Raw genomic sequence first — 12,046 nt, forward strand, 5'->3', positions numbered from 1 at the left:
AGAGTGTGTGCGTGTTTGATAGTGTGTGTATGAGAGTGTATGAGTGTGTGTGAGAGTGTGTGCATGTGTGTATGAGAGAGTGTGAGTATGTGTATGAGAGTGTGCGAGCATGTGTATGAGAGTGTGTTAGTGTGTGTATGAGAGTGTGTGAGCATGCATATGAGAGTGTGTGAGCATGTGTATGAGAGTGTGAGTATGTGTATGAGAGTGTGCGAGCATGTGTATGAGAGTGTGTTAGTGTGTGTATGAGAGTGTGTGAGCATGCAAATGAGAGTGTGTGAGCATGCATATGAGAGTGTTTGAGTATGTGTATGAGAGTGTGTGAGCCTGCGTATGACAGTGTGTATGTGTATGAGAGTGTGTGAGAATGCGTATGAGAGTGTGTGAGTGTGTGTATGAGAGTGTGTGAGTGTGTGTATGTGAGTGCGTGAGTGTGTATGAGAGTGTTTGAGTATCTGTATGAGAGTGTGTGAGTATGTGTATGAGAGTGTGTATGAGAATCTGATTGTGTGTATGAGAGTATGTGAGCACACACATGAGTGTGTGTGAGCATGTGTATGAGAGTTTGTGAGCATGTGTATGAGAGTGTGTGAGTGAGTGTATTAGAGTGTGTGAGTGTGGGTGAGAGTGTGTGACCATGCGTATGACAGTTTGTGAGTACGTGTATGAGAGTGTGTGATTACATGTATGAGAATGTGAGTGTTTAGGAGAGTGTGTGAGTATGCATGAGAGTGGGTGAGCATGTGTATGAGAGTGTGTGAGTGTGTGTATGAGAGTGTGTGAACCTGCATATCAGAGTGTGTGAGCATGCATATGAGAGTGTGTGAGTATGTCAACGAGAGTGTGTGTGTATGTGTATTAGAGTGTGCGAGAGTGGTTGAGATTGTGTGCGTATGTGTATGACAGGGTGTGAGCATCTGTATGAGAGTGTGTGAGTGTGTGTATGAGAGTGTGTGAGTATGTGTATGAGAGTGTGTGAGTATGTGTATGAGAGTGTGTGAGTGTGTGTATGAGAGTGTGTGAGTATGTGTATGAGAGTGTGTGAGTATGTGTATCAGAGTTTGTGAGCATGCATATGAGAGTGTGTGAGTATGTGTATGAGAGTGTGTGAGTTTTCGTATGAGAGTGTGTGAGCATGTGTATGATAGTGTGTGGGAGTTTGTATGAGAGTGTGTGAGTGTGCATGAGAGTGTCTGAGCATGCGTATGAGAGTGTGTGAGCGTGTGTATGAGAGTGTTTGAGTGTGTGTATGAGTCTGAGTGAGCATGCGTATGAGATTGCGTGAGTGTGTGTATGAGAGTGTGTGAGTTTGAGTATGAGATTGTGTGATTTTGTATGAGAGTTTGTGAGCATGCGTATGACAGCGTGTCAGTATGTCAATGAGATTGTGTGACCATGCGTATGAGAGTGTGTGAGTGTGTATGGGAATGTGTGAGTATGTATATGAGAGTGTGTGTGTGTTGAGAGTATGTGTATAAGTGTGTGTGAGTGCATATGAGAGTGTGTGAGTGTTTATGAGAGTGTGTGAGCATGCGTACGAGAGTTTGTGATCATGTGTATGAGACTGTGTGAGTGTGTGAATGAGAGGGTGCGAGTATGTGTATGAGATTGAGTGAGCATGCGTATGAGAGTGTGTGAGCATGCATATGAGAGTGTGTGAGTATGCGTATGAGAGTGTGTGAGCGTTTATGAGAGTGTGTGAGTGTGTACGAGAGTGTGTGAGTATGCATATGAGAGTGTGTGAGTATGTGTATGTGAGTGTGTGAGTATGTGTATGAGAGTGCGTGAGAATGCGTATGAGAGAGTGTGAGTGTGTATGGGAATGTGTGCGTATGTGTATGGGAGTGTGTTTGTGTATGAGAGTGTATGAGAATGTGTGCGTGTGTGTATGAGAGTGTGTGAGTGAGTATGAGACTGTGTGAGCATGTGTATGAGAGTGTGTGAGTGTGTATGAGAGTGTGTGAGGGTGTCAATGGGAGTGTGTGAGTATGTGTTTGAGATTTTGTGAGTTTGTATGAGAGTGTGTGAGTGTGTGTATGATAGTGTGCTAGTATGTGTATGAGAGAGTGTGATTGTGTATGAGAGAGTGTGAGCATGCGTATGAGAGTGTGTCAGTATGTGTATGAGTGTGTTTGAGTGTGTGTATGAGAGTGTGTGAGCATGTGTATGAGAGTGTGTGAGTATGTGTATGAGAGTGTGTGAGCGTGTGTATGAGAGTGTGTGAGTATGTGTATGAGAGTGTGTGAGTATGTGTATGAGAGTGTGTGAGTATGTGTATTGAGTGTGAGTGCATCCGTATGAGAGTGTGTGAGAATGCATATGAGAGTGTGTCAGTTAGCGTTTGAGTGTGTGAGTGTGTGTATGAGAGTGTGCGAGTCTGTATGAGAGTGTGTGACATGTGTATAATGGTGTGTGAGTATGTGTATTTGAGTGTGTGAGTATGTGTATGAGAGTGCGTGAGAATGCATATGAGAGAGTGCGAGTGTGTATGGGAATGTGTGTATGAGAGTGTGTGAGTGTGTGAATGAGAGTGTGTGAGTGTGTGTATGAGAGTTTGTGAGTTTGTGTGTGAGCATGTGTAGGGGAGTGTATGAGTGTGTCTATGAGAGTGTGTGTGTGTGTATGAGAGTGTTGTGAGTTTGCCTGAGAAAGTGTGAGTGGGTGTATGAGAGTGTGCGTGTGTATGAGAGTGTGTGAGTGTGTATGAGAGTTTGTGAGCATGCGTATGAGAGTGTGAGTGTATATGAGAGTGTGTGAGCGTTTGTATGAGAGTGTGTGCGTATGTGTATGAGAGTGTGTGAGCATGTGTATGAGAGTGTGTGAGCATGCGTATGACAGTGTGTGAGTACGTGCATGAGAGTGTGTGCGTGTTTGATAGTGTGTGTATGAGAGTGTATGAGTGTGTATGAGAGTGTGTGCGTGTGTGTATGAGAGTGTATGAGTGTGTATGACATTCTGTGAGTGTGTGTATGAGAGAGTGTGAGTGTGTGTATGAGAGTGTGCGAGCATGTGTATGAGAGTGTGTTAGTGTGTGTATGAGAGTGTGTGAGTATGTGTATGAGAGTGTGTGTGCATGCGTATGAGAGTGTGTGAGAATGCATATGAGAGTGTGTGAGTGTGTGTATGAGTGTGAGTGAGCATGCATATGAGAGTGTGTGAGCATGCATATGAGAGTGTTTGAGTATGTGTATGAGAGTGTGTGAGCCTGCGTATGACAGTGTGAGAGTATGTGTATGAGATTGTGTGAGAATGCGTATGACAGTGTGTGAGAATGCATATGAGAGTGTGTGAGTGTGTGTATGAGAGTGTGTGAGTGTGTGTATGAGAGTGCGTGAGTGTGTATGAGAGTGTTTGAGTATCTGTATGAGAGTGTGTATGAGAGTCTGATTGTGTGTATGAGAGTATGTGAGCACACACATGAGTGTGTGTGACCATGCGTATGACAGTTTGTGAGTACGTGTATGAGAGTGTGTGAGTACGTGTATGAGAGTGTGAGTGTTTAGGAGAGTGTGTGAGTGTGTGTATGAGAGTGTGTGAGTTGTGTATGAGAGTGTGTGAACATGCATATCAGAGTGTGTGAGCATGCATATGAGAGTGTGTGAGTATGTCAACGAGAGTGTGTGTGTATGTGTATTAGAGTGTGCGAGAGTGGTTGAGATTGTGTGCGTATGTGTATGAGAGGGTGTGAGCATCTGTATGAGAGTGTGTGAGTGTGTGTATGAGAGTGTGTGAGTATGTGTGTGAGAGTGTGTGAGTGCGTGTATGAGAGTGTGTGCGTATGTGTATGAGAGTGTGTGAGCATCTGTATGAGAGTTTGTGAGCATGCGTATGAGAGTGTATGAGTGTATATGAGAGTGTGTGAGCGTTTGTATGAGAGTGTGTGAGCGTTTGTATGAGAGTGTGTGAGTGTGTATGAGAGTGTATGAGCATTTGTATGAGAGTGTGTGAGTATGTGTATGCGAGTGTGTGAGTGTGTATGAGAGTGTATGAGCATTTGTATGAGAGTGTGTGAGTATGTGTACGAGAGTGTGCGAGTGTGTATGAGAGTGTATGAGCATGCGTATGACAGTGTGTGAGTATGTGTATGAGTGTATGTGTGTGTATGAGAGTATTTGTGTGTGTATGAGAATGTGTGAGCATGCATATGAGAGTGTGTGAGTGTATGTATGAGAGTGTGTGAGCATGCATATGAGAGTGTGTATGTGTTTGACAGTGTGTGAGCATGTGGGTGAGAGTGTGTGAGCATGTGTATGAGAGTGTGTGTGTGTGTGTGTGTGTGTATGAGAGTGTGTGAGTATGTGTATGAGAATGTGTGAGCATGCATATGAGAGTGTGTGAGTATATGTATGAGAATGTGTGAGCATATTTATGCGAGTGTGTGAGCATGTGTATGAGAGTGTGTGAGTATGTGTATGACAATGTGTGAGCATGCATATGAGAGTGTGTGAGCGTGTGTATGGGAGTCTGTGAGTATGAGTATGAGAGTGTGTGAGTATGTGTATGAGAGTGTTTGAGTATGTGCATGAGAATGTGTGAGTGTGCGCATGATGGTGTGTGAGAAAGTGTATGAGAGTGGGTGAACATGCGTATGAGAGTGTGTGAGTATGTGTATGAGAGTGTGTGAGTGTGTATGAGATTGTGTGTGTATGTGTATGAGATTGTGTGAGCATGCATATGAGAATGTGTGAGTAGGTGTTTGAGAGTGTGTGGGCATGCGGATGAGAGTGTGTGAGCATGTGTATGAGAGTGTGTAAGCATGTGTATGAGAGTGTGTGAGTATGTGTATGAGAGTGTGCGAGTGTGTATGAGAGTGCATGAGCATGCGTATGACAGTGTGTGAGTATGTGTATGAGAGTGTAGGTGTGTTTATGAGAGTATTTGTGTATGTGTATGAGAATGTGTGAGCATGCACATGAGAGTGTGTGAGTATATGTGTGAGAGTATGTGAGCATGTGTATGAGAGTGTGTGAGTATGTGTATGAGAGTGTGTGAGCATGCGTATGAAAGTGTGTGAGTATGTGTATGAGAGTGTTTGAGTGTGTGTATGAGAGTGTGTGAGTTGTGTATGAGAGTGTGTGAACATGCATATCAGAGTGTGTGAGCATGCATATGAGAGTGTGTGAGTATGTCAACGAGAGTGTGTGTGTATGTGTATTAGAGTGTGCGAGAGTGGTTGAGATTGTGTGCGTATGTGTATGAGAGGGTGTGAGCATCTGTATGAGAGTGTGTGAGTGTGTGTATGAGAGTGTGTGAGTATGTGTGTGAGAGTGTGTGAGTGCGTGTATGAGAGTGTGTGCGTATGTGTATGAGAGTGTGTGAGCATCTGTATGAGAGTTTGTGAGCATGCGTATGAGAGTGTATGAGTGTATATGAGAGTGTGTGAGTGTGTGTATGAGAGTGTGTGAGTATGTGTGTGAGAGTGTGTGAGTGCGTGTATGAGAGTGTGTGCGTATGTGTATGAGAGTGTGTGAGCATCTGTATGAGAGTTTGTGAGCATGCGTATGAGAGTGTATGAGTGTATATGAGAGTGTGTGAGCGTTTGTATGAGAGTGTGTGAGCGTTTGTATGAGAGTGTGTGAGTGTGTATGAGAGTGTATGAGCATTTGTATGAGAGTGTGTGAGTATGTGTATGCGAGTGTGTGAGTGTGTATGAGAGTGTATGAGCATTTGTATGAGAGTGTGTGAGTATGTGTACGAGAGTGTGCGAGTGTGTATGAGAGTGTATGAGCATGCGTATGACAGTGTGTGAGTATGTGTATGAGTGTATGTGTGTGTATGAGAGTATTTGTGTGTGTATGAGAATGTGTGAGCATGCATATGAGAGTGTGTGAGTGTATGTATGAGAGTGTGTGAGCATGCATATGAGAGTGTGTATGTGTTTGACAGTGTGTGAGCATGTGGGTGAGAGTGTGTGAGCATGTGTATGAGAGTGTGTGTGTGTGTGTGTGTGTGTATGAGAGTGTGTGAGTATGTGTATGAGAATGTGTGAGCATGCATATGAGAGTGTGTGAGTATATGTATGAGAATGTGTGAGCATATTTATGCGAGTGTGTGAGCATGTGTATGAGAGTGTGTGAGTATGTGTATGACAATGTGTGAGCATGCATATGAGAGTGTGTGAGCGTGTGTATGAGAGTCTGTGAGTATGAGTATGAGAGTGTGTGAGTATGTGTATGAGAGTGTTTGAGTATGTGCATGAGAATGTGTGAGTGTGCGCATGATGGTGTGTGAGAAAGTGTATGAGAGTGGGTGAACATGCGTATGAGAGTGTGTGAGTATGTGTATGAGAGTGTGTGAGTGTGTATGAGATTGTGTGTGTATGTGTATGAGATTGTGTGAGCATGCATATGAGAATGTGTGAGTAGGTGTTTGAGAGTGTGTGGGCATGCGGATGAGAGTGTGTGAGCATGTGTATGAGAGTGTGTAAGCATGTGTATGAGAGTGTGTGAGTATGTGTATGAGAGTGTGCGAGTGTGTATGAGAGTGCATGAGCATGCGTATGACAGTGTGTGAGTATGTGTATGAGAGTGTAGGTGTGTTTATGAGAGTATTTGTGTATGTGTATGAGAATGTGTGAGCATGCACATGAGAGTGTGTGAGTATATGTGTGAGAGTATGTGAGCATGTGTATGAGAGTGTGTGAGTATGTGTATGAGAGTGTGTGAGCATGCGTATGAAAGTGTGTGAGTATGTGTATGAGAGTGTTTGAGTGTGTGTATGAGAGTATGTGGGCATGCGTACGAGATTGTTTGAGTATGTGCATGAGAATTTGTGAGCGTGCGTATGAGAGTGTGTGAGTAGGTGTTTGAGAGAGTGCGGGCATGCAGATGAGAGTGTGTGAGTATGTGGATGAGAATGTGTGAGCATGCATATGAGAGTGTGTGAGCATGTGTATGAGAGTGTGTGTGTGTGTGTATGAGAGTTTTTGAGTGTGTGTATGAGAGTGTGTGAGTGTTTGTATGAGAGTGTGTGAGCGTTTGTATGAGAGTGTGTGAGTATGTGTATGAGAGTGTACGAGTGTGTATGAGAGTGTATGAGCATGCGTATGACAGTGTGTGAGTATGTGTATGAGAGTGTATGTGTGTGTATGAGAGTATTTGTGTATGTGTATGAGAATGTGTGAGCATGCATATGAGAGTGTGTGAGTGTATGTATGAGAGTGTGTGAGTGTGCGTATGAGAGCGTGTGAGTGTGTATGAGAGTGTGTTAGTGTGTGTATGAGAGTGTGTGAGAATGCGTATGAGAGTGTGTGAGTGTATATGAGAGTGTGTGAGCATTTGTGTGAGAGTGTGTGAGTTTGTATGAGAGTGTGTGTGTATGTGTATGAGAGTGTATGTGTGTGTATGAGAGTATTTGTGTATGTGTATGAGAATGTGTGAGCATGCGTATGAGAGTGTGTGAGTATATGTGTGAGAGTTTGTCAGCGTGTGTATGAGAACGTGTGAGTATGTGCATGAGAGTGTGAGTATGTGTATGACAATGTGTGAGCATGCATATGAGAGTGTGTCAGCGTGTGTATGAGAGTGTGTAAGCATGTGTATGAAAGTGTGTGAGTATGTGTATGAGATTGTGTGAGCATGCGTATGAGAGTGTGTGAGTATGTGTATGAGAGTGTTTGAGTGTGTGTATGAGAGTATGTGAGCATGCTTATGAGATTGTTTGATATGTGCATGAGAATGTGTGAGGGTGTGTGAGAAAGTGTATGAGAGTGGGTGAACATGCGTATGAGAGTGTGTGAATATGTGTATGACATTGTATGAGTATGTGTATGAGAGTGTGTGAGTGTGTATGAGATTGTATGTGTAGGTGTATGAGATTGTGTGAGCATGCATATGAGAATGTGTGAGTATAGGTATGAGAGTGTGTGTGCTTGCGTATGAGAGTGTGTGAGTAGGTGTTTGAGAGTGTGTGGGCATGCAGATGAGAGTGTGTGAGTATGTGTATGAGAGTGCCTGTATGAGTCTCTGTGAGTGTGTGTATGAGAGTGCGTGAGCATGCGTATGAGTGTGTGTGAGTGTGTGTATGAGAGTGTGTATGTGTATGAGTGTGTGTGAGTTTGTATGAGAGTGTGTGAGTGTGTGTATGAGAGTGTGTGAGCATGCATATGAGAGTGTGTGAGTGTGTGTATGACAATGTGTATGTGTATGAGTGTGTGTGAGTTTGTATGAGAGTGTGTGTGTGTGTATGAAAGTGTGTGTGTGTGTATGAGAGTGTGTGAGTGTGTGTATGAGAGTGTGTGAGTGTGTGTATGAGAGTGTGTGATTGTGTGTATGAGAGTGTGTTAGTCTGTATGAGAGTGTGTGAGTATGTGTATGAGAGGGTGTGAGCATGTGTATGAGTGTGTGTGTATGAGAGTTTGTGTGTGTGTATGAAAGTGTGTGTGTGTGTATGAAAGCGTGTGAGTGTGTGTATGAGAGTGTGTGAGTGTGTGTATGAGAGTGTGTTAGTGTGTATGAGTGTGTGTGTGTATATGAGAGTTTGTGTCTGTGTATGAGAGTGAGTGTGTGTGTATGAGAGTGTGTGAGTGTGTGTATGAAAGTATGTGAGTGTGTGTATGAGAGTGTGTGTGAGTATGAGAGTGTCTGAGTGTGTATTAGAGTTTGTGAGCATGTGTATGAGAGTGTGTGAGTATATACGAAAGTTTGTGAGCGTTTGTATGAGAGTGTGTGATTATGTGTATGAGAGTGTGTGAGCATGCGTATGACAGTGTGTGAGTATGTGAATGAGAGTGTATGTGTGTGTATGAGAGTATTTGTGTATGTGCATGAGAATGTTTGAGCATGCGTATGAGAGTGTGTGAGTATATTTATGAGAGTGTGTGAGCATGCTCATGAGAGTGGTGAGTATGTGGATGAGAATGTGTGAGTGTGCATATGAGAGTGTGTGAGTATGTGTATGATAGTGTGCGAGCCTTTGTATGAGAGTGTGTGAGTATGTGTATGAGATTGTGTGAGTATGTGTATGACAATGTGTGAGCATGCATATGAGAGTGTGTGAGCATGTGTATGAGAGTGTGTGTGTGTGTATGAGAGTGTGTGAGTGTGTGTATGAGAGTGTGTGAGTGTCTGTATGAGTGTGTGTGTGTCTGTGTATGAGAGGGTGTGTGAGTATGAGAGTGTCTGAGTGTGTTTGAGAGTTTGTGAGCATGTGTATGAGAGTGTGTGAGTGTATATGAGAGTGTATGAGCATTTGTATGAGAGTGTGTGAGTATGTGTATGCGAGTGTGTGAGTGTGTATGAGAGTGTATGAGCATTTGTATGAGAGTGTGTGAGTATGTGTACGAGAGTGTGCGAGTGTGTATGAGAGTGTATGAGCATGCGTATGACAGTGTGTGAGTATGTGTATGAGTGTATGTGTGTGTATGAGAGTATTTGTGTGTGTATGAGAATGTGTGAGCATGCATATGAGAGTGTGTGAGTGTATGTATGAGAGTGTGTGAGCATGCATATGAGAGTGTGTATGTGTTTGACAGTGTGTGAGCATGTGGGTGAGAGTGTGTGAGCATGTGTATGAGAGTGTGTGTGTGTGTGTGTGTGTGTATGAGAGTGTGTGAGTATGTGTATGAGAATGTGTGAGCATGCATATGAGAGTGTGTGAGTATATGTATGAGAATGTGTGAGCATATTTATGCGAGTGTGTGAGCATGTGTATGAGAGTGTGTGAGTATGTGTATGACAATGTGTGAGCATGCATATGAGAGTGTGTGAGCGTGTGTATGAGAGTCTGTGAGTATGAGTATGAGAGTGTGTGAGTATGTGTATGAGAGTGTTTGAGTATGTGCATGAGAATGTGTGAGTGTGCGCATGATGGTGTGTGAGAAAGTGTATGAGAGTGGGTGAACATGCGTATGAGAGTGTGTGAGTATGTGTATGAGAGTGTGTGAGTGTGTATGAGATTGTGTGTGTATGTGTATGAGATTGTGTGAGCATGCATATGAGAATGTGTGAGTAGGTGTTTGAGAGTGTGTGGGCATGCGGATGAGAGTGTGTGAGTATGTGTATGAGAGTGCCTGTATGAGTCTCTGTGAGTGTGTGTATGAGAGTGTGTGAGCAAGCTAATGAGAGTGTGTGAGCTTGCGTATGAGTGTGTGTGAGTGTGTGTATGAGAGTGTGTATGTGTATGAGTGTGTATGAGTTTGTATGAGAGTGTGTGAGTGTGTGTGTGAGAGTGTATGTTTGTGTATGAGAGTATTTGTGTATGTGTATGAGATTGTGTGAGCATGCATATGAGAATGTGTGAGTATAGGTATGAGAGTGTGTGAGCATGCGTATGAGAGTGTGTGAGTATGTGTATGAGGGTGTGTGAGCATGCATATGAGAGTGTGTGAGTGTGTGTATGAGAGTGTGTATGTGTATGAGTGTGTGTGAGTTTGTAAGAGACTGTGTGACTCTGTGTATGAGAGTGTGTGTGTGTGTATGAGAGCGTGTGAGTGTGTGTATGAGAGTGTGTGATTTTGTATGAGAGTTTGTGTGTGTATAAGAGTGTGTGAGTGTGTATGAGAGTTTGTGAGCATGTGTATGAGAGTGTGTGAGTGTGTGTATGAGAGTGTGTGAGTATGTGTATGACAGTGTGTGTGTTTATGAGAGTGTGTGAGCATGCGTATGAGTGTGTGAGTATGTGTATGAGAGTGTGTGTGTGTATGTGTATGTGATTGTGTGATCATGCATATGATTGTGTGTGTGTATATGTATGAGAGTGTGTGAGTATGTGTATGAGAGTGTGTATGATAGTGTGTGAGCATGTGTATGGCAGTGTGTGAGTATGTGTTTGAGAGTGTTTGTGTATGTGTATGAGATTGTGTGTGGATGCATATGAGAGTGTGTGAGTATATGTATGAGAGTGTGTGAGCATGCGTATGAGAGTGTGTGAGTATGTGTATGAGTGTGTGTGAGCATGCGGATGAGAGTGTGTGAGTATCTGTAGGAGCGTGTCTGTATGAGTGTCTGAGAGTATGTGTATGAGAGTGGTTGAACATGCGTATGAGAGTGTGTGAGTATGTGTATCAGAGTGTGTGAATGTGTGTATGAGAGTGTGTCAGTATGTGTATGAGAGTGTTTGAGTGTGTGTATGAGAGTGTGTGTGTGTGTGCATGAGAGTGTGTGTGTGTGGATGACTGTGTGAGTTTGTATGAGAATGTGTGAGTGTGTGTATGAGAGTGTGCGTGTTTATGATTGTGTGTGAGTGGGTGTATGAGAGTGTGTGAGTGTATGTGAGTGTTTGAGTCTGTGTGTGAGAGTGTGTGAGTGTGAGTATGAGAGTGTGTGAGTGTGTGTATGAGAGTGTTTGAGCACGTGCATGAGCATGAGTGAGTGAACACAGTCCCGTTTTATTTACAGTACACGCTGTCTGAGGAGACCATCGAAACTCTCAGAAAACCAACATTCGACGCCTGGCAATGGGAGGCCAATGAGGTAAGTGGATCCCCTCACCCTTTCCCATCAATTCACACCCCCTCCCCTTCCGTCCTCACCTCCCCTCACCCCCTCCCATAAAGTCACACCCCTCGCCTCCCACCCCAGCCTCCCCTCATCTCTCACCTTATTTGTGTTTTGAAATGAAATCATCACTACATGTCCTATCTGGCTTGTTGTAGTCATGTGACATCTGCCATGAAGGACTCCCTGCAGGTGATAAGTTCAGTTCAATAAAGGCACCAAAGTAGAGAGACTATAGTCTTTGAGCTCATAAAACACACCCTCCCTCCTTGTTTTCCCTCACCCTTCCAACCTCCACTTCCCACATTATCTTCCCTCTTCCCAGCCTCTCTCTAACCCCTTTCCTTCTTCCTGTTGCCCTTCGCAACTCCTCCAAATTGAAGAATCCAGACTGTTTCAATGCTGCTGGATTCCAGCGTGATGATCCAGACATGGGCTCACACACTTCTTGTCCCAATTTGTTGAGGATTCCCAGCCTCTGACTTGCTCTTGTAGCCATAGTATTTATATGGCTGGTCCGGTTCAGTTTCTGGTCAATGGTAACCCCCAGGTGTTGATAGTGGGGATTCGGTGATGGTAATGCCATTGAACATCAAGGGGCAATGGTTAAA

The 12,046-nt window shown here is 43.7% G+C and overlaps 1 protein-coding gene across 1 annotated transcript in view; it reads left to right on the top strand.

Annotated features, from left to right (window-relative positions):
- The first annotated feature begins 9,315 nt into the window (after positions 1-9,315).
- The window catches only part of pde9a (phosphodiesterase 9A), a 58,682-nt gene continuing 55,951 nt past the window's right edge, over positions 9,316-12,046 (top strand). The window contains exons 1-2 of the mRNA XM_041211937.1: positions 9,316-9,319; positions 11,320-11,411. Of these exons, the coding sequence (XP_041067871.1) occupies positions 9,316-9,319; positions 11,320-11,411 (96 nt within the window). The remainder of the gene's footprint in view (positions 9,320-11,319; positions 11,412-12,046) is intronic.

The sequence above is a fragment of the Carcharodon carcharias genome, chromosome 18 (assembly GCF_017639515.1).
Source record: "Carcharodon carcharias isolate sCarCar2 chromosome 18, sCarCar2.pri, whole genome shotgun sequence".
Taxonomy (NCBI): Eukaryota; Metazoa; Chordata; class Chondrichthyes; order Lamniformes; family Lamnidae; genus Carcharodon; species Carcharodon carcharias.